General features: G+C 40.6%; 4 protein-coding genes across 4 annotated transcripts; 3 read left to right on the plus strand and 1 right to left on the minus strand.

Annotated features, from left to right (window-relative positions):
* The first annotated feature begins 3,325 nt into the window (after positions 1–3,325).
* Positions 3,326–4,486, plus strand: LOC136942436 (parathyroid hormone-related protein-like). Its single transcript, XM_067235342.1, has 2 exons — positions 3,326–3,432; positions 4,099–4,486. The coding sequence occupies exons 1-2, from the start codon at positions 3,326–3,328 to the stop codon at positions 4,484–4,486; spliced, it is 495 nt and encodes a 164-aa protein (XP_067091443.1).
* Positions 4,487–5,744: 1,258 nt separating this feature from the next.
* Positions 5,745–7,864, plus strand: LOC136941652 (galanin receptor 2a). Its single transcript, XM_067234193.1, has 2 exons — positions 5,745–5,753; positions 6,947–7,864. The coding sequence occupies exons 1-2, from the start codon at positions 5,745–5,747 to the stop codon at positions 7,862–7,864; spliced, it is 927 nt and encodes a 308-aa protein (XP_067090294.1).
* Positions 7,865–7,946: 82 nt separating this feature from the next.
* Positions 7,947–14,098, minus strand: LOC136941757 (cytosolic carboxypeptidase 2-like). Its single transcript, XM_067234342.1, has 19 exons — positions 13,975–14,098; positions 13,685–13,867; positions 13,444–13,551; positions 13,209–13,359; positions 12,334–13,119; positions 12,062–12,221; positions 11,832–11,958; positions 11,578–11,678; positions 11,365–11,462; positions 11,120–11,183; positions 10,893–10,976; positions 10,744–10,791; positions 10,228–10,308; positions 9,976–10,029; positions 9,757–9,832; positions 9,427–9,618; positions 9,284–9,338; positions 8,479–8,613; positions 7,947–8,230 (listed from the first exon to the last, which is right to left on the minus strand). The coding sequence occupies exons 1-19, from the start codon at positions 14,096–14,098 to the stop codon at positions 8,179–8,181; spliced, it is 2,679 nt and encodes an 892-aa protein (XP_067090443.1). The 3' UTR covers positions 7,947–8,178.
* Positions 14,099–19,220: 5,122 nt separating this feature from the next.
* Positions 19,221–21,925, plus strand: kcna6a (potassium voltage-gated channel, shaker-related, subfamily, member 6 a). Its single transcript, XM_067234343.1, has 2 exons — positions 19,221–20,963; positions 21,555–21,925. Exon 1 carries the CDS (start codon positions 19,497–19,499, stop codon positions 20,934–20,936), a length of 1,440 nt encoding a protein of 479 aa, XP_067090444.1. The 5' UTR covers positions 19,221–19,496; the 3' UTR covers positions 20,937–20,963; positions 21,555–21,925.
* Positions 21,926–22,289: the final 364 nt, after the last annotated feature.

The following is a 22,289-nucleotide window of genomic DNA, read 5'->3' on the forward strand; positions in this document are numbered from 1 at the left end:
AATACCAATTGTAAAAACGCACAAAAACACTTCCCACATTCTGCTGTTTTATCCAACAGCAACCAGCATTTCTGAACAAAACATGTTTCTTATTGTTAATTTGACTTGTCTTGCAAATGATTGTCTTCACTATTGGACGTTTTGTTGAATTAAAGGTAATTCAGGAATATATTGCTCATTTTCCAAAAATGCTTTAGTTGAGGCACGGCAAAATTATACAGAGTTATACTCTAGTGTCTTCTTGATTAGCGGACATAGGTTTGCCACTGTTTAGTTTCATCTTTTAAAATTGTGTATCTGACATTAACAGTGAAACTGTTTTACAATCCACTCAGCGAAGAAGGTTTAGAACATGGGAATCATTGAAATCCCCAACAAATGTCCAACGGTCCAAATATATAAAGTAGCGCAACAATTTTCATGTGTTTCAGGATAAATGTGCCATGCTATGATTGTAAAGTTGTTGAAAAGGATTGGAACAGAGCTGGGGGAGGCATGGGGAAGAGGCCATTCCAAGGAGGATGACAGTTAAGATTGGTAGGTGTGAATGATTTGTAGAACAGACATTGTACAGTATACCTCAAATTAACTGAGAGAAGTTGTCTATAATTCACTTAAAAAAATATTAAAAGGGAAAGAAAAACTTTCAAAAAACTGTTTTTCAAGGAAGGTCCTTGAAGCCCTTACAAAGTGTTTAAGACTTGGCTATTTCATAAAAAGCTCATTATCAAATACACTAACATTTGTATTTGTTTTTTCACAATGAAGGCTATCAAATATCTTTGGTGGGTGCACTGTTAGTGTGTTCTTACACAAATTATGTAAATGTTGTGCAACACTCTGCACTAAGTTTAACAACCATGTAACTACATAGCAATACCTTTGGTAAAACATTGCAGGTACACAGGAATTGCTATGTAATGTAGTGGTATAGGTTATTATAGTGTAAGAAGTCACGGTATGGGGAAGTGGTGTAATGGTAAATAGACTGCATTTATATAGCATGTTTTCTACCTTAGCGGCACTCAAAGCGCTTCACAATTTTTGCCTCTCATTCACATTCACACATACCGACAGCGGCAGAGCTGCCGTGCAAGGCGCCGGCCTGCCCATCGGGAGAAACCTGGGGATCAGAGTCTTGCTCAAGGATACTTTGGAACATGGACTGGGAGGAGTTGGGGATCGAACCGCCAACCTTGCGATTAACAGACGACCCTCTCTACCCCCTGAGCCACAGACGCTGTGTAACAGTTAACTAGATGCTGTAAAGGGGCAGGTGAACGTGGTGTCACCAAAACAATTTTTTTCAATAAAGTAGGAGTTGTTTTAGAATAGGAATCATATTAGAAAAAGAGAGCCAGAGAGTTCTGTAAGTGTGAATTTTGAAGTGTGTCATTTAGAAAGGATGAAAAACTGGACAGCGAATGTTGTTATATGTTGAGAGTGAAATTTAGAATGAATCAAAAACAGCTTTTCTGGCTCTGATACTGTATGGTGCTGTATGCCTGGAAATTGAGAAAAAAAGTTGACTTCACAGAATGGAATCAAATTAGGTGTTTTTTCCAGGTGTTTGGTCAGGCCAGTTAAAACTGTAGAAAGGTTTGGGGACAGAAACTAGGTCCACTATAACTGACTGACTACCTTGAGGCACTGTAGAACCCCTTGCTGAATTGAATCCTGAATACTTGTAAAATACTGAGCCATATATTAAGGAATCAGCTATCAGCTGTGCATTCCTTCTTTTACAAACTAACACAAAGGTTAAGGCACTTAAAAATAAAGTTTTTGATTTTTTCTATTCACCAAGAGACGTATGTTGTTGAATCCAGTAAGATGATTTACTTATATGCTGCTAGCCCTGGTTAGTTTTCATACTTTGTTTCGCATTAGTGAATGACTGTTACTGTCCAAAACAATGTGCAGAAAGTCAATGTGTGTACATTTATTCATTTAGCAGACGCTTTTATCCAAAGCAACTTCCAAGAGTGCATTGTGTACACAATGCACAGCCTACAAAGCAGACAGTATCCTGCCGAATGCAGGAAAGATACTTCAAAGGCTAGTAAGATACTTCACTGTGTCTACTCTACTACTCCTGATGTAGAAGACCACTAGAAAAGTGGGGAGGTGAGCCAGTAGTGAGTACAGTGCTGTGGGTTAGGGTTACGTTGAGGTTACGTTGGGGTTCCCTTGGGGACGTTGGTGAGGCCTAGCTATTTATCTTGGAGACTAGTTCCCACGGCTCCCTCCCTGCACCCTTTCAGATGGGTCCTAGTCCATGTCATTCAACTGAATGATTCCACACTCCTGCCATTTTTAACTACAGCTTGTATTCAATATAGTGAGTCATTGTTATTCTGGTTGATACAGCACTTGCACTTGTATTCTAACCAAGATAAAAACACATGACCACTATGTTTTATAACGTAGTATAGTTTTATACAGTTTTTGACATCAATAAGGTGTTGCCATCGATGCTCGGGCGCCACCTTCCTGCTGGTGTTTGTGTGAGTAAGTAGGTGTGTGTGAGGTGCATGCGGGTGGTTGGAGGGATTTGAAGGAATGGGCAGGGGTAGTGCCTGCAGCTTCATCCAAAGCAAAGTTTCCCTCTCCATATGCTTTGCACTTGCAAACACACCAGTTTGCTCACAGTGACTAGGCGGCAGCATGCAACACACACTTCACCTCCCCTGCTACAGGAACGACAACACCAACATGATGTTGTACCGTGCTTCATAACCTTGCAAAAGGAGCTACTGGCTTAACAGTAGCTAATGGGCTGCAGCTTGCTGCTCTTCGATTTTTTTCCAATTTCTCCATTTGAATGGAATAAAAAGCTAAACACAGTGTTGGAAGGTAACTCAGTGAGCCTGACACAGGGGAGTTCTCTAGGTTAGCATCAGACGGATTCATTCAAACAGATTTTCTTTGTTAGCTAGCACCAAAAAAGAGAAAAGTCTATTTTGTGAACTTGTGGACTAACACATTTTGTGGATAATTTATTTTGGAGATCTGTTGCATGTAAGTCTTTTAGTTAACTTTAAAACCTTCTTGTCTTCTTCACTTGTTTGTATAGTTCAGAACCAACAGGCTATATCTCTTGATTTCTGTAGATGACTCATCAATTTGATATTGTGGGTCTCAAGGTAGTTGAGACCCACAGTAGGCTGCAACAATATAACACTGCTTTATATAACAATTTTGAAAGGTTTAAGTTACAAGTGATTTTAAGATTAATACTACATCTACTCTGAGATAAAATGTTGCCAATAAAGGAATACATGTATTAATTTTACAATAAATTAATGATCTTGTGTTTTTCAGAATGTTGTGTTCCACAGGCATGTTTCACCAGTGGAGTCTTGCTGTTTTCTTGCTGTGCTCTACAGTTCCTCTCTACGGGAGGCCAATTGATGAACTCGGTAACAGAATGTAAGTTGTGTTGTCACCAGCAGCCAACAAATGATATTTCCAATGTAGCTTCATATGATTTTTTGTGGGAGTATTTAAATGGTTGAGGAGATCATGCAGATTAGTTGAGTCTATTTAGTGGTCAGATGTACGAATACATTAACTTTAAATAACCACATGTACAGTATAATGCTTTGTATGCCAGAGTTGAAATGACGTAACCTAGAAAAAGTTATCTACTGTAGTATTAGATTGGTAAACCAAAAGTATTCACAAAAATGTTAAATATTTGTGTTTTTAATTTGCTAATGTACTGAAGTAAAGTAGATATTTATCTTTGTGTTATGTGCATCTGAGGATTGTCCTGTGTAGCTAAATTCAACAAAACATGAGGACTCAAAAACTGTCAAACAAAAGTCAGTGGTTCAATTAATGATGTAGGGCTTAATGTTCTTCTTACATTTTATATTAATTTAGACATCAAAATCTCAACTCTCCCACTTCTACCACGTTGTCTTTGTTAATACTGCCACCTATTGAGGTCTACTGGAACATGACTTGTCAAAAAACACTTCACAAATTGTTCCCAATAAGTGACAAACATAAATGTTTGACTAAATCATTCCTAAGACATTCTTTACCTTCTGAAAATGTTTTAAACATTCCTGAAACCTTCTTCGTTTTTAGACGGAGGTCCGTCAGCCATGTCCAGTTAATGCATGATAAGGGCGACTCACTTCAAGCGTTCAAGCGTCGCCTTTGGCTCCAGAAGCTATTGGACGAGGTGCACACGGCTGGTGAGCGAGCCCCAACCCCACACAACAGACCCAACATTCACACCTTTATCGGGAGCGTCCTCCACCAGAAGTCCACCGGAGGCACCAAAAACCTCTCTGTGTTCCATCTGGACCGGGAGGGGGGAAACCTACCCCAGGAGACCAACAAGTCCATGGCCTATAAGGACCAGCCGCTAAAGATGGCCACCAAAAGAAAGAAGGTAAGATCAGGCCGGCGGAGGGAGAGTGAGAAGAGAAGAAGAAGAACACGTTCGGCCAGAACACGAGACCTAGGATAGTCTCACGTGACCTTCGGGTTGTTCTGCATAAGGACACTGACTAAGGTCCAGCGTGACTGACTCCTCATTCCTTAAGACAATATGGCATTTGGCCTTTTTGTTATTTTTTCTATCATTGCTTTTTTCATATTCGGTGCTTTGATTCAGTGTAATTTGATGTATATGAGATCTACAGGCTAAGATATTTTTGTACTCCTATAACAGCATGTTATAACAATAAGTGACTCTTATAATAGTGGGATTTTGTTTCAGACCTGGGTCAAGATACAATTTGCAATGACGTAAATTATCTGTGCTTGACTGCCCTTGTCTGGAACAATGGGAGGATTAAAAATGCAGTCCACTGCACACCCCAGTGACGCCCCAGAATGAAGCAAATGCACTAGTATTTGAAAGGATTCCAATAAGAATGTTCACCTAGGTCTATTTTGTATTCATATTTATTTGGGATTGTCTTAATCCGAATGAAAAGAAAAATGTTATAAATGCAATTTATTTTGCTGAAAGACTTCTAACTAACCAGATTTCCATAATTGATCGAGCATATCATAAAGAGTTTTTCCGTAAATATTGTGTCTGTACATAATGATATGACAAAATGACAGAAGATTCATGTTTTACTCTAAATTTAGTTTTTATTCTAGGTATTCAGTATTTCTAATCTATATATTACATTACATTAATAGAAATGCTCAGACATAATTTATTTCAGTTGAATTGTGTATTTATTTTGTGAATGTATCTGGGTGCTGCTGAGTTTATACCATAATGCACTTTAGTATTCTACACATGTTCTCTTTTGTGGTTGTACATTAGACATTTTAGTTTATTTGTAGTTCACTTTTTACCCCTAATGATCTGTAAATGATTGTGTCTTTCATCAAACCCACTCTCATGATTTTACAAAAAGTATATTTCTAAACAGCATATTCTAACAAATAGTTAGAACATGCAGAAGTTGACACTAATTTCATTTTCACTTGCACTGAAAACACACCATTGGTTTTAAATAATAATTAAACAGATTCACATGAAAACATATTGATGTTTGTATGTTATGTTATATGATGTTTCTATTTGATAGGTATAGTTGTTTACTAAGTTTAACATTAATAAAGAAACCATGGGTTAGAGAGCGTGGGATATCACGTGTTGCAATATGGAAAAAAAAGAAAAATGGCGCATTGATAAAATTACTTATCAAATTGTTGAGTCATATGGTCTTGTCCTATCCTTTACTTGGTGTACCAACTGTGTCATGGTTCAAGTGAGATCAAATTTACAATGTTTTTGTTGACTGTTCAGCATGAAATGTAACCAGATGAGATTGGTAATGTCACACTTGAGAACCATGTGGTGTTTTTAACAGTCTCGGACTGTACATGGTAATGGAGGGTACAGCAAATGCATCAGTGTAGCTACATCCTGTACTAAGAGCTGCAGCGTAAGCCATTAGCAGACAAAGAGTCATAAACACTGTAGAATGGCATGATAAAGCCCCATCGGAAGACTGCAGCTCACACCAGAGAAATCAATCTAACAATGGAGGAGGCATTAATAACTCACAGAAGAGGGACATACAATCAATAGAAAGGTTGTTTCCCTGGAAGAGTACACATTTATAAAGATAAAATTAAATATGACACTAAAATATGCACTCCTGTTAAGAGCAAACATTTTCCAAGTAAGTCTCACAAACTAAAAGTAAAAAAGGCTAAGGATTAGTCATTGGAGTGTACAACTAAGATCTCTTCCTTTAGTTTGGCATTAAAATTCAAGTTACTGAATGTGATTCAGGTAGATTAAAAGATCATTATATAGCTCAGAATGATGCACACTCAGAATGGTGTAGACACAATGCAATAAGCATAAAAATATGTACATACTGACTTATTTAAAGTATGTAATGTATTGAATCTCTTAAATAATGTTTAAAACTATTCTAGATATGGGTATGGTCTCTTTAAATCCAGTCAAGCATAATCAATCTGACCTGAGTAATGTTTGCCTTTCTCTCCCCTACATTCAGCAAAGTTCTATCCTTTGAAATCCCAGCCGTTTGAGTCTGAAGCCATGGACATTGCACGAGACCATTGTCCAACTTTCTGAAACAATGTAAACCCTCTAAATTGCAGAATGGCTAAAGGGTTTATTTGTAGGACACCACTGCTTACTTATTTTGCTACATGTGCGGATTAAAAAATTAGCATGAACATGAGGATACTTCAATAATCACGCTATGGTGAGTTAATCACAATCATATGAATATTACATCCTATGCAGAGCATTTGATTCTGATTTGAGTCAGGCAAGAATTATACCATTAAAACAAAATCAAACTAACTGATGTCGACACTGTTATTAGGATTGTCTTTTTTTATACATTGCATTTTTTTAAGTAGTAGTTTACCAGAAACATGAATTGCTATAACCACTTTGTATTTTGAACATAACATACAGGCAGTCCCCAACACCTATGTGCTAATCTTTGCCTGTACCTGTGGGGTGATCCTGGGCGTCGGCTTCTGTGCCAACTTACTGGTCTTCTCCCTGTTTGCCAAATACAACACCCTTCGTAAGAACCGTCTCGACATCCTGCTTCTGAGCATGGCTCTGGCTGACTTCCTCACCCTGCTGCTCATCCCCTTCACTCTGGATTCTGCCGTAAGCCACTCCTGGCCCCTGGGGGATACTTCCTGTAAGGTCTACCAGTTTCTCATGGCCTTTTCTCTGGCAGCGAGCACCTACTCCCTGTGTGCCGTGTCCATGACCCGCGCCATGATCATCACCAACCCATACCACCCGCCTACCATGGACCTGGTTGTCCTGATGTTCATCCTGGTCTGGGCCCTCAGTTTCTTCATCAGCTTGCCCCTGCGTATATTTGCCACTAAGGAGAGCCTGGGCCCTGGGCAGGTCAACTTTACCTTCTGCCTGCCTACCATACAAGAGCACCACTACCAGGTTATCCTCAGCCAATTTGTGCTCTATTACTTTGTCCCAATGCTGGTCATCGCCTTCAACTATGTTCGCCTAGCTGTCTTCCTTCATAAGAGTCCAGTCATGTCCGTAGCAAGTGCCAGGAACACCCGGCGTGCCTCCCTAATGGTGTTCCTGGCGGCAGGAACCTTCTCTGTGTGCTGGCTCCCAGGCTACGTGCTGGAGCTGTGTGTTTATTTGGGGCTGTACCACCACGGCCAAGCCTGGGAGATGTTTTACTTCACCTGCACTGTGCTCCAGTACCTGCACCCCTGTGTCAACCCTGTGCTGTATGTACTTCTCTCTAAGCGCTACCGCCACCGGAGGGCAGTCTGGCTCTTTAACTGTAACAGGAACAGAGTGCAGCCGCAGGTCATCAGTGTCACAGAGATCTTCTAGAGGACAGCTCCTAGCAGCAGGGCTCAGCTGGCCTCACTGAGTTAGGAGACCAGAAACTGCTGATAACTGTTTAGCAGGGAGGATTGTTTTTATGTACATTTGTGAAGCAACTGTACATGTGTTGAAAACATTATGGCAATCTTTTGTTGATGAAACATTGTCTTGACATAACCACAAAACAAGTTGAATACTTATGTACTATCATTTTTACAGTGATTTCACATTTTGATAGTCCTAATGTTAAAGCAGAAAACAGTGTTATCTCACAGATACTGGGGGGTTTTCAGTCTGTTCTTGTGTAGGCGCTTCAAAAATCAGTTTCCTTTAGATTTTCCCGTTTTGCTCTTCTTCTTTTTGTGTTTTAGTCTTACAGCCACCGAATGACATCATCAATGGATAAAGTGATAGGAGTTACATTATTAATATATCGAAATGTGTGAATTATTAGTTATTCTTTTCAATCGGACTGTTTGAGATAACTCCATCCCTTAATCTGCAATTGTCTTCTATGTCACATGCACTAATCTTTGACAGTCATCTTACAACCATGTTTCGCAGTCTAAACAGGCTAATTGTGCAAGAAGGGAACCAAGAGTCCTTAAGGGGTCACTCACCTTTGGAAACCGCCATCAACATGGTCAAATAAAGGGCATGAGGGTAGAAAGAGCCATTCCATCTCAATTGACCTACTACCAACAGCCACCTCCTCAGGGACGGTCTTCCTCTCAGACTCTGAGGATGGCTCCAATCTTTGAAAACAGATTTGAGCACAAAACATTACTAAATCTGGTATCCTTAAAGCACTACAGTAAAGACTGTTTCTTGTTCCTCCTGTAGTTTATCAGCTAGCTATTTACTCACCACAAACAACCTTGGTCAACAGTTTTTTCATCTTGTGAAAATGTATGCATTCGTCTGGGGTAGATCAGTAACCTCTGTGTTACGACAGCCTCCATTTGTACAATTCAAAATTGTCATAGCTTTATTAGTGCACATTCAAAGAACACTATTTTCTAGGTTTGGTCAAATCTACTTAGGAACCAAAACAGGGACTCATACACAACGCCTTAAATCATTTTGGAGTTGGAGGACATGAGGGGATGTCGCTAGACTCTTGAGACATTGGTTGGTTCATAACATTTTATTGAGAATAAAGTAAATTCTCCTTCTGATTGTCTTGTAAATCCTTAGTCTTCTTTAGTTGGGCTGTCCCTGTCGTTCACACCTTATTCCATGCCACAGGCGACATTTACACTGTTGGCCCTGAACTGTGCTGCTTTTGCCTCCTCTAACACAAAACACACAAATACTTACAGCTGATGTCATACTGTATTGATAAAGCTTCAGCATGTTAGCATGACTCAACAGCTCTTTGTTCAGCATTGAATGATCAGCAGTCATGTAAATCTTTGCTCCTACCTGATGGACTTCAGCTGCAGATTTTCAGGGGCTGTGAATGATTTGGGACTTCTCCCTGGGAAGAAGAGAATAATATATTTAGAAAAAGCATACAGTACTGAAAAGTGAAATACCCAATGATAGTGAATAACATTGATGATTACATTGGACTGGGGATAGTCTTCCAATGGTCTTGTCTCCTGCAGCAAACTCAGCCAGGCCTGGCAGTCTCCTGGGTCTAGCTCGGCGATCCCGTAGCAGCTGTGAGGGGGGCAATGTGGGCCGTAGGTAGGAGGGCACACAATGAGGGGGCAGTCTTGAAGTACGAGGGCTGTTCATAACCCCACAGTCATAGCCTGGAAGGAACAAACACACAAAACAATCACCCAAAAATTATAGACTAATTCATGAGATGCATATTTAGCATGAATAGCAACTGAAAAACATAATTGTTTTTATGGTTGTCAAAAGTAACACATTCCTACTAACTTTACCATTGAAGGTCTGTCCAGGAGTTAACTGCATCCGGCTCCTTACATAATCCTCCATTATGTGCTGTAGATATTCAGACTGTAAACAAAAAGAAAGTAATGAATAATTCCACATACAAACATAAAGCCTTTCCAGACGGTTTTGAAAGGCGCATACTATATTCCTTAAATATGGTAATAGCAGTCCATTTGGAATAGCTGAAGGGTAGAGAAAGGTTATACCTTTGATGTCATGGCACTCCTATCAGTATTAAAGACTAGGTAGAGTACTGACACCTGAAAAGAGCGTCACATGCACAAATCATGCATTAAACATGAAGTGAAGAAGTAGCAGTTACAGAAAAGTCCCTCATCAGACAATGGGGAGAAATAAACATAGAAATATTTCATGCATGCAGTGGGAAGCAAAATGCTTGACTATTTTTATGGTTGTTAATACAGGCCTATGGAGACAGTTCTCCTTGAAGGCTGTACCTTCTTGTCTGGGTGGCTAGACTCCAGAACGGGCAGTTGTCTGTCCTTCCATTTTGATAGTCTCACTGTAGAAGCCTTGAGCTACAACAAACACACAAAGAGATAGGAGGAGAGAACAAAGGGGAATGAAGGGAGGGGGAGCGGGGGGACGGGGACGTGACACACTTCATTTCTTCTAGCCAGACAGTGTGTTTCTCCTCTCTCCTGTTTTCCCTGGCATGCTTTCCCTTTCATCAGACTGGTGAGAAAGGTGGGCCAGGTGTATTTCTTGTAAGGACGTGCAGTGTCGAGTGTGAAGTTATTTGGATGAGCGGTTCGCGATAAATAAATGTAAACAAAAGCTCAACTAAGCGATGGAGCCATGGATCCCTCCAATATGGTATCCTTCCGCGTGGCAGGAATTGCTCTGAGACTCACCCCGTTTGCCAGATCACAAAAGTATTTCATTCAAACAGAATGAACGGCTAATGAAATTGGTTCATCAGTGATATCGAGGGAACATTATACCCAACTCACAGGCTTTAATCCGTTGCCTTTCTCCAGGGTATCTTTGACATCATTCTCCTGTAATGTAAATCGATAGATGAACTGCAGTGACAAGCTTCCTGAGTACATCTTATTGACATGTTGATGCTAGTCCGTGTTAAAGAGCAGAGTATGCTTACCCTTTTCTCTTGTATCTCTCGACCTTGCAAAAGATTTGACATGTTCCTCTCCTTTTTGGACTTCAGCTTCTTAAGAGTCGATAGCTGAAGCAAAGGAGATGCAGATAATTTTAACAGTAATGTTAGCTGTCACTTCAAATACAAGCCCAACTCATGGTTGATGTCACTGTAGTGGCTGGCCAGGCTTTGTATATTTCTGTCCACGAAAAACACAAGTAGTTAGTTACCTTACTGAAAGTTTGACGATGTACTGGAGGCCCATCAGAATCTGAGCTGTTGGAGCCACTGGTGCTGAAATCAGAATTTGGTTTTATTCGCCATGTAGGTTTACACAAACACGGAATTTACAGTTTGTTAACTGAACACATCTGTATAATTCAGTGTATATAAGTTTCAAGAGTTTTTCTTTTTGTAATAAACAGAGCATCAGTGAAGGCTCAGTGACCACTGATGGCATACGGTTAAACCCTACCTGACATCACATAGTGAAGCATCTGTAGGCTCAGTGTCCACAGACAAGCCAGCTTGTTGTCTCACCATCTCCTGCAGCTCTCTCACACACACACTGTACTGCAAAGCAAAGAGACTGCTTAAATCCCCCAGATTCATATTTTTTTTTTGACTGTTTTTGATGTCTGGATCATAATGAAACAAGGCCAGATTTACTCTCAAACAAGCACCCCACCTTGGTCCTGTTGGGGTCACAATAGTCCAGTATTGTGTCACAGAAGTGAGCCCCCAACATCTGTAAGTCCTTAGTGCTGAAATGGGTTCCCTTTTTCTTCCCTAAAATCAATAAGTCAAAAGTAGACATTGGTCAAAACCTCTGACAGTACTTTAACATGTGTGCAACAATAGCCCCTGCTAATTGATGTGTTGGTTACATATGTTTGCTATTATCTCATAAACATTCAAAAGAAGTATTAGTACAAGGTGTACCAATGCTGGAGCCACAGAAGGAAGTTTCTAGGGTGAAGCTATTTAGGACACCCAGCCTCCAGAAAGCCACCCTGCCTGTCCCCTCCTTACTGCGCTGCACCTTGAACTTACAGCTCTGGAAAGTGAACTGAACACAGATATTGTGTTATGTAAATGTTAAGCAGAAAATGCATTGACACTTACATTGGACTGCAGTACAAATAAGGAGAGGGGGGAATCAATGGTTGTACCATGTCTGGGCAGTTTTTGCTTAGCATCAGTGGGAAAACACGTTCATGTGGATGCCTGTCAGTCAGACGGGAGTCCTCACAGCCGTAGATGAAGACGTTCTGTTTACGACTGTGTCCGTGGAGGTCACAGTATAACAGCACTTTACGTTCCTCAGACAATCTGTGAATACAATGACACATTTCTACGGTGTAAAGGTCAACAACACATACTATATGTAGGCTTATACCCACAGTAAGTATACTAGCTAGAACAGTGTCTGGAGGAGCTGTACCTCTGGATCATGGTGCGTGTAGCACATACGGTGGGAAAGGAGTCCCTCAGGATGGATTTGTAGTTGCGGTTCAGGTCCCTGCCTGTCAGGGAACAGCGGTAGTTCCCCACTATGACGCCGTCTGGATTCAGCATGGGTACCAGCTTGAATACAAAGGCGTTTCTGAGCACAGTGGCATCCGGCGAGTCCCCCAGTAAAAAGTTGAGGATTCCCTTCATCACCCACGAGCTGTTCGTCTCTCCAGGGTGGATGCGTGCCGTTAGAACTACAGCGGGCTTATTTGTGCCATCCTTTTCCACTTTCTTGGACGGATTGGTCACTGTCAGCACAGGAACTAGGTTCCCTGCGAGGGAGCGACACAGGGTTCGAACCTTACAGAAGCTTGAGCGTCGGGGGTCGCGCTCAATCTCTGATAAGTAGGTCCACAGATTGGAATAGGTGTAGGGGTAGCAGTGGGCAAAGTAGCAGGTGTCCTGATCATAGGGGAAGAAGAAAGTCCAGGCTAGGGAGTAGCAGGGCTGACCTGAATGCTGGCGGCCATTGCGGTAGTAGGATACTTCTTGACCCACTCTGTGCCAGCCCACTCCCTGTAGCCTGGCTTTCTCCACTGAGTACAGCAGGGGAAGCTGGCCCTCTTCATAGAGGCTTGTCACCTTCAGCAGGTTGGTAATGGTAAAGCGGTATTGCACCCTTACTCTGGTGTTTTGCACCCGGAAGTAAAACCACTGGGTGTGCTTCTCTGTGTAAAGGTCGGTCCTCAGAGAAAGTTCATAATCAAATTCACCACTGTAAGAAAATGTTATTTCACAATAAATCCATGTCACAATCAACAAACTATTTGTTAAAACTTGGGTTCATTCGTTAATAATTCTTACACTTTCATAGCTTTCAGCAGATTGCCACTCTCAAACCGGCCTTCAAACAGCAAAGTGGTGTCATCAGGCCCATTGAGGGACACTGCTGCAGGGGAGAGAGAGGACAGGCAGCCCCTACCCACACGAGAGCCAGAAAAGTAGTTCTCCTTGTCTGCAAAAAAAAATAAAAATAATAAAGAATATGTATGCGTAGAATATAGTATTTTTTGGTATTCTTACCTGTGTGATAGACTACCTCCTTGTGTGTTGTATACAACGGTGCCTTCCTTCTCTCCTGAAGATCTCAGCAAATAACTTGTGTTGACCTTAGCACACAGACGCTCTGGGAAGGGAGGAGCCCACTCTAAACAAACAAAAGATACAGTCTTTGTCTGTGTTCCCAATGTTCTTGCAAGGTTAAAGACCAATATGATCTATTAAGAATCCAATAACTGGTTTTAAATATCATCAGATGATTAGAGCTTGAAGTGACTCACCAACATGAAAGACTTCTCCTAAGATTACCTCACACTCAAGAGGCCATCGTGGCAGTGTCTGGGACACATTGCCAGACAAACCATACAGATGGTGAGGCTCTTTGAGACGAGGCACAGCTCTTCCTGACAAGTACTCAAAAACCACCTGGTTGGTTCTGGGTAATGGAAGCATAGCAGCCACATCTGTGAAAAAAAAATCAATTTACAGCACATGGTTAGAATAAAAACTGTGTCTACTCCTTTTTAGTCAACTCATTTAAACTGTCAATCTCTGTTGGTGGCCATCTTACCATTATTCCTGTGAGAATGGTCCTCCACGAAAAACTCCTTCACTACTTTCTCCTCCCCCTCCTCTTCATCAACAGATGAATAGTTGGGCGAGCCGGGCAAAAGCCCACCGACTTGGACTTTCATGTCATCATCTGTGTTCCTGGTGGAGTGGCGTGTGGATATATATGCTTCCACTGTGAATTGATATAACTATCCTCTAAAAATGCACAAATACAAATTATAATTGTAGCTTATTGTTTGTCTACGGAATACATATATTTTTATGTCATCCTTTTAACGGGATACAGCCTAAACATCACTCCAGCACCATCCACTATTGTCAGACCAGCTTTTTGATTACCCATTTTGCAACACTGTTGTGCTATTTGGGTAATGGCATATTTCCAGAGCACTTCCCTTGCTGCCTGGAGTAGCATTCCATTAAACTCTATTTTAAAGTGGTTAACGCCATTTGACCAGTTTGCAACAACGAACCAAACTGTCCTTAGAGGCTAAATATAGGTTAGGAAATGGATGACAGGGCTGTGCCAGTTTACCAAAATTAGCTAATCAACCAATTAACAGTAAAACAGAAATACTGAACAGTAGGCTATAAGTGCTAGCCTACTTTTCTAAGGGTAGTCTACAACTAGTATTACCAGGGCTGCCAAAAACCTTGGTATCATCTTAAAAACAATTTTAAGATGATGAATTGTTGACAATAGATAGCTACAATACAGCTATTTAGCTATCAGTCTTTAGCCTACAGTGTAACTGCAAAATGGTGAATACTGTACTCGCTCAACATTTGGCATAGTCATCTGCATCGCCACACACGACATGATACAGCTAAAGTTACTGCCAAACTGCTAGGCTAACTAGTTGGCTGGCGAAATTAGATAACGTCGTTGGCACTGCCAAGTCAATGCGAACCATAGACTACCCCTCAATCCCATAGCAATATCCATCAACGCATAACCTACCGCAAGACTGAAAGCATGCTTAATTCAAGCTGTTTGAGGCCTCCTATGTCCGGCTTCGTATTTGAGCTGGTCTGAAATGGCTTGGTTATTTGGCTGACTTTATACCGGTTGTTCTGTCACCATGACAACGAGCATGGCGCGAAAACACCTGTTTGTGACATGTGGCATGTGTGTAAATAACTAATTTATAAAGGTAAAATGATTGTCTACTGTAACACTTAAGGGAAACACTATAAATGTATACACTTGTTTTGTGGCACAGTGCCTTGCACCAAGAAGGCGCTGGGAGAACGCTTGGGGCAGTGTTCACTCAGTGTTGTTCAGGTGTTGCACAGAAAGCTGTGACCCATCAGAAACTGTGACCGAATGATTATTCGCGGTAGTAGGCCTAACATGTTTATCTGAAAGTAAATAAAATATATTAAGGTACATTTTCTCAGAAACGTTTCTAAACATGTACTTCCTTTGTGACTGCATGCACGAGTTACATTTGTAATAACCTACCTAGTCTTACACTAGACCTACATTTAAAACTTTAAATAATCATATTCTACTGTAAAGTAAAAAAGAACGAAATACGTAATGGACCAGCACACTGGGTAAATTGTCAGAAAATGTGACCCCACTGTAACTGCTTAATATATGGGGCCATTATTGTAGGTTACACGTTAAAATCGTACACACACGGGCAGACGATGTGCAGCTGCGGTCACAGTTTCTGATAGGTCGCAGCTTTTGGTGCAACACCTGCACTGTTTGGTGCTCAGGTGGGCCCGGGCCTTTCTGTGTGGAGTTTGCATGTTCTTCAGTCACCAGATACTGTAGGAGCAGGCTGCTGTCAGATAGGAACATTCTCCTCTACTGGATAATGACACCAGTGCATTACATGCATTACTGCTTTGCCCATGGCGCATGGAGGATTACATAATCTCATGCCTTGAAAAAAAACATACCATTAAAATATAGTCAACACAGAAAATAACCTGCATAATGCATGACTAGGCTGACTGAAAACATGTGATAATTCAACAAATGTATTCAATTTTAAACATTGAAAGAAAACAATAATGTCACCTTGTCAGTTTTCTGCTCAATAGTTATCTATTCACTACAATACCATACAACCATCAAATATTTGTGGTAATTTGCTGTCATACTTTGTTAGTTGTTTTAACTGTGACAGCAATATCTTTGGAGATATGTTTATCAGGATATACCCTTGAGGAGAAGGAATAGGTCTATTGCCATGAGCTCATCATTCCATGTGCAGTCCCAGTGTTGCCTGTTTATTTATAGACCTCTCTAAGGTTCCCTTGCAAAGGGTTGCTCTCTGAGCTATAGCCTATTCGGTTACAGGACTTCTTTAGTGTAAGATGAAAATGTGTGTGCACAAATACTATAGGAGGGGTTTCTTGATCTATAGGTTGAAGTTCATGAGACGCTGTGTTCTTCTTGGTATTCTGATATTGTATGAGCAGCTGTATCTTAAAGAGTACACTTTTAGAAGATTTCTTGTAGACAAATTATTTAAATAAAAATGTAAGACGTATCTGAGGAGGAATTTAATGCTGTTCACTCAATTTCTTAGTTAAGAAACTCCATGGGGAACCAGGATTAGATTAATTATTTAAAAAATAAAGCTTATTCAATTTAAATCCTACCTGTGTCTCTGTGTTGGAACTGACACCCCTTCATATACAAGTGCTTTGACAGGAAGTCCCCATGCTGTCTACTAAAAAAGGGCAAGACTTCATTAAGCAAAATCATAATCCGGAATAAGCATGCAGAGCATATTCCAATGAACCAAGCCTCCTGGATCCTGGGTGTCCTGTTTCACCTCTTGCTATATGCCTGGTCACCTTTCAGCAAAAACATGGCCATCAACTTCAGACGACAGCCTTCTAAAATTGGTGGCAATCAAAACCCAGGAACTGGCATGTAGCTCGACTGGGGTGTCTCCTTACTAGAAAGTAATGCTTGATCCTGAGACACTTCTGCGTGAAGGCGTCCTTCTCACACTCTAGCGGCAAATGAGAATATCATAAACATGGCTTAAGTTTGATTCAGCCAACAATTTCACACTCTTAATTAAAAGAAATTGTGCTCATTCTTGTCATTTTAGCATTTCATATTTACAATGCATTGGATAAGACATATAAACTGTAAATGCAATCACAATGACACACGTCAACTTCAATATAGGATTTGAAACTATATTGTAATGACACATTGTCATTAATTCTATCCATACTAAAAGTCTTGTAAAAATCTGGACGGTGAAGTCAGACAAGTATGCTACCTGTCACACATGAGCTACATCTAGCTCCATTTAAAGTATTTTGTTGACCCGACTTTTAACCTGTACAAGAACAGCAACAAAAAAATCTTAAATTAAAAAGTCCACAACAGAAACCTTGGTCTGAATGGTCACTGAAACAGACTGCTGCATGGAAGGAAAGCTGCTCAAATCACCCATGCACTCATCCTTCTCACTGAGGCCCTGTCATCGCAGTCCCTGCACTGCATCCATCAGGCCAAGTCAACTGCCCCCTATTTCATTTCCAACAACATAGTTGGCATGAGAATGAAATGATCTGAAGGCCGTTATCTGGAGCTGTTGACTGCAGACTGACTTGCAAAAATCCTGTTTTATAACATACGCGCATTTGCACTTTACTGTAATATACTGTACATAGCATGCCAAGAGCAAACACACACATAAACTCCCAGTTTGAAGAAATTTGAACAACACATGCCGAACAAGTCAAGGAAGTCAGACAGAAGTTCTAAGTGATTACCTCATGTCTGTAATGGAGAATGCCCATCTGAGTTCATGGTGTCAGATATCACTGGAGTTAGATAAAACTGAGTTTTGGGAGGCAAATACCCCACCACATCTACTATCTACCATGACAGGATCCTAGAACTTATGACCATCAGCTAATCAGATCCTTCCCACACCTTCACCTAAGATACACTCAATCTCAAGAATAGTCATTATGCCATGATCGAACATGATCGCACCCTTATCCTAGTCATTACTCTTCTCCTTCCTCTGCTTTCCAGCTTTGATTATGTAACCAAGTCAAATTGGTTAAACTCACTCCGTGGTATAAATACCGACCACCCGCACCATTGAATTGCTGGGCTTTCAGTGACATTTCTGGATAAAGCAGTTCTTATGAACGGTGGTCAATTGCGTGCATGAATAGCCAAGATGAATACCGAAGTGGACAAGTGAGGAAGGAAGAGATACTGACAAGTGACACAAAAACACCTATGACACTTACTACTTTCCAACCATCTTTGAGATTAACGGAGCTCCGGGAAACCACGGTAGACACCCAGAGTGCCTGTCATTCATTCATTCCTGACGTTTCTAGAATTACAACCACTCAATGACGTGTTGTTGGTGTGGCCCTTTTTCACTTGTGAACATGTGTATAAGCAGAGAAACTTACATTTGAATCAACATTGTCATTTCACAAATATTATATTTATTAATATAAACAGGTGGTCAATACATGCAATACAAGCACATGACAGTGAGCAGTGAGGGACACTTGTGTACACAGTGTTATGAGATATAAATACTGATTAATACATTATACTGTATGACAGTAAATAATTTAAGATCTTGACTGAGTGATGAACCATGCATTTTTTGAGAAGTTTAAAATTGACCCATTTGTTCACCATCTTAGTTGTGGGGATGGTAGATGAACTGAACTTAGTATTAAATTGGGCAAAGTGTACATACAGTGTATGTTTTTACACCCGAATCTCTCAATGATCTAAAGGCTAGGTAGGTCAAATTTCTTCAAGGGGCCCCATGTTCCAAGTTGTAAAATGCAACCCTTTAAGCACTGGAACTGGGGAGTGTTATTTTGGCTGTGGCTTCCTTAGGACACTATTCTCTGTGGGTACTCAAGTGTCAGTCATGCCAGCAGTTTCCACTACCGCATAGTCCATGAGGAGTTGCATAGATTTCTACTTCAATGACCTTCAATTATTAATTTACAAAAACAATAAATTCGACAAATAAAGACCTAAAATCTACAACCTGTTTTACTTGTCGTTATTACGTTTTATATTATATTATAAGTGAAAGAATACTGAGTGTAGGTCATTTAAAAGTTTGACAGTCATCAAGGCAACCATTGGAAAACATTTCTGTGTAAGTGGAGTTTACTAAAGGTTGCTTTACTACAGAGAAAGAGTGACAGGGACTGTGCAGCAGTGTCATCAAGTCAGTCAACATGGGGAGGGCTTTGGGGTTTAAAATAGTGATAATATGCCTGTCATCTGTAGCCTACACAGCCATGAGCAAGACGAGGAGAAGATCTTTTGACAATTAGTAGAACATTTCAAAAGGACAAAAAAATTGAGAGAATAGCTTTTTTTCTTACAAGACTCAGCACATGCTGGGGTCAACTTTTTCCTGAGCGCTTATGTTTAAATTTACGTGGACACATCTACTGAAGAGAGGGGACATCGCACCTGAGAAAGCGAGTGTAGGGGCCTTGGGTGAGTGAACCATTACCCTTGGCAGGTAAAATATGACTGTAGTGTCCCAAGAGAACCAGGATGAGACTGTGGTAGTTGCTGCCTTATTCCAAGATGTGTGCGACTTGGAACAGGCTGACCAGGAGTGCAGCGAGAGGGTCGTGATAAACATATCTGGGTTGCGCTTCGAAACTCAATTGAAGACACTCTCCCGTTTCCCTTCAACGCTATTGGGAGATCCACGGAAAAGGATGCGCTTCTTTGATCCTCTGAGAAATGAATACTTTTTTGACAGGAACAGGCCCAGCTTTGATGCCATCCTGTATTACTATCAATCTGGAGGAAGGCTTCGGAGACCCGTCAGTGTACCTGTTGACATTTTCATGGAAGAAATGAAATTTTACGAAATTGAGGAGGAGGCCATAGAAATGTTCAAGGATGATGAAGGTTTGATAAAGGAGGAAGAACGTCCAATGCCCAAGAATGAGTTTCAACGCCAAATATGGTTGTTGTTCGAGTATCCTGATAGCTCAGGGGCTGCAAAAATTATTGCTATAGTTTCAGTTATGGTGATTTTGATATCCATCATCATATTTTGTCTGGAGACTTTGCCGGAATTCCGGGAAGAACACAGTGTAGTGTCTCATCTTGTTTCAAATGGAACTACCCACGAGAAAAAAACAAATCCTTTTACGGATCCATTTTTTGTGGTTGAGACTCTCTGCATAGTGTGGTTTTCCTTTGAGTTTCTGATGAGGTTTCTGTCGTGCCCTAGCAAAGCAGCTTTCTTTAAAAACCTAATGAATTCTATTGACGTTGTTGCGATTGCACCTTATTTTATCACTCTTGGCCTGGATCTCGCTGAAACCGAGCAGGGAAATAGTCAACAGGCAATGTCTTTAGCCATACTCAGAGTTATCCGTCTGGTACGAGTCTTTAGGATTTTCAAACTTTCGAGACACTCCAAGGGTCTTCAAATTCTCGGTCAAACTCTTCGTGCAAGTATGAGAGAACTTGGACTGTTAATATTCTTTCTGATCATAGGGGTTATTTTGTTCTCCAGCGCCGCTTACTTCGCGGAGGTTGACGACCCACAAACAGGATTTACAAGTATCCCCGCTGCATTCTGGTGGGCTGTGGTGTCCATGACCACAGTTGGGTATGGAGACATGTACCCAGAAACTATTGGAGGCAAGATAGTGGGATCTTTATGCGCCATCGCTGGGGTGCTTACAATTGCCTTACCTGTCCCTGTCATCGTATCAAATTTCAACTATTTCTATCACAGAGAGCATGACCAGGGGGAAAATATTAAATATATACACGTGACTTGCGGACAGCAATCATTCGGGGAATTCAATTCAAGTGACAGCATACAGTCGTTTAGGCCTACTAAAACAGAGTATCTGGATGATGGGAACGATTTGGATACTATGCGATATTCCACCTTCAACCCCGTTGAAACATACACTGGCAAACTGACAGACGTTTAAAAGTGAGAATAGGGCCTATCTATCTTGGTAAGTGCAATATTGCTATATAGCCTACTGTTATAGGCTATTTGTAATGAAGCATAGCCTACTGGCCCATTTGTTCCGTGTTTGCGTATAGTTTAGACATGTATCTAAGATTGTATTACATAATTTAAGTCATGGTGATAGCCTACATCAGCTGAGTTATCTATGGACACCTAGCCTATTAAACAGGTAGTATGGAGCTAATTTTCCCGGCACTGCGTTTAGTGGTTTGCAACACTTCCAAATATCTGAACCGCTGGCGCCACACTCTGGTTAAATTGTGATGGCGCATACTTCTCAGGTTAGACATCTTTTTATGATAGAAATATACTTTAACACTAATGTACAGATCTCTCTCCTTTTATTATAGCCTAGATATAAGCTAAGCTGTGTATTTCACTTGTATATATATGAATGTTGACTGATTCATGGATGTTGGAGAAGTAAAACTGACAGTTTCAAGTGCACATTAGGCCTTCCTTCCAGGATGTCCGATTGTGAACGCCATGTTGCAAGACATTGCTGGTAAGTTGTTTCCTGGTTGAAAATGATTAAACTCACCAGAAGTTATGATACCTTTCTTTCAACTTGCAGGAGTCTCGAGACAAGGAAATACTTGCCTTTCTGCCCCTGAAAGAAAATCCAGACCTTCTTCAGTCCAGATGCCAATGGATTGAAAAGTACATGTTGTTTACCGTATTTAGGCCTACATTTTGAAAACTGATGATTTTTACACAGATCTTTGCAGTAGCCTGTCTTCAAGGCCTTCAAGTTGTTAGACACACTGCTTGAGATTAAGTGATGTAGCCTATAACGTTGTGAAGCTAGCCAATGCAGGCATAGCCTAATATACATTCTGTAATATAAATTCTTTAGATGAATCGCTTAGCCTAATACGAAATTACAGATCTATTTTTATAACATATTATTTGTACATGTATATTATGTTTTGATAAAATAAATAACTTGACAATAAATTATTAAAAAAAATATATATTGCCAGCTTTAACAAATAGGCTAGTCTAAAATATTACGCACGTGGTTTCAAGCTGTGTGGAAAAATGCAAGAAATGAAGGAGAAAGTGTGAGTCTTCTAAAAGTTCAGACCTAGTTTATATTGTAATACAACCCTTGTGTTATCTTCGGGTCATTCTGACCCATCAGTCATTGTGACCCACCGTCGTATTGCGACAACTTTACTGCATACAAAAACAAAGTGAAGCATTTTCTTTTAACCATCGGGCTGTCTCAGACCCCCCACATCGCGAAGGTTAAAAGAAAATTAAACAAATTTGGTTTTGTATTGGGTAAAATGGTTCGTTGTGAACC

The sequence above is a fragment of the Osmerus mordax genome, chromosome 4, assembly GCF_038355195.1.
Source record: "Osmerus mordax isolate fOsmMor3 chromosome 4, fOsmMor3.pri, whole genome shotgun sequence".
NCBI classification, from domain to species: domain Eukaryota; kingdom Metazoa; phylum Chordata; class Actinopteri; order Osmeriformes; family Osmeridae; genus Osmerus; species Osmerus mordax.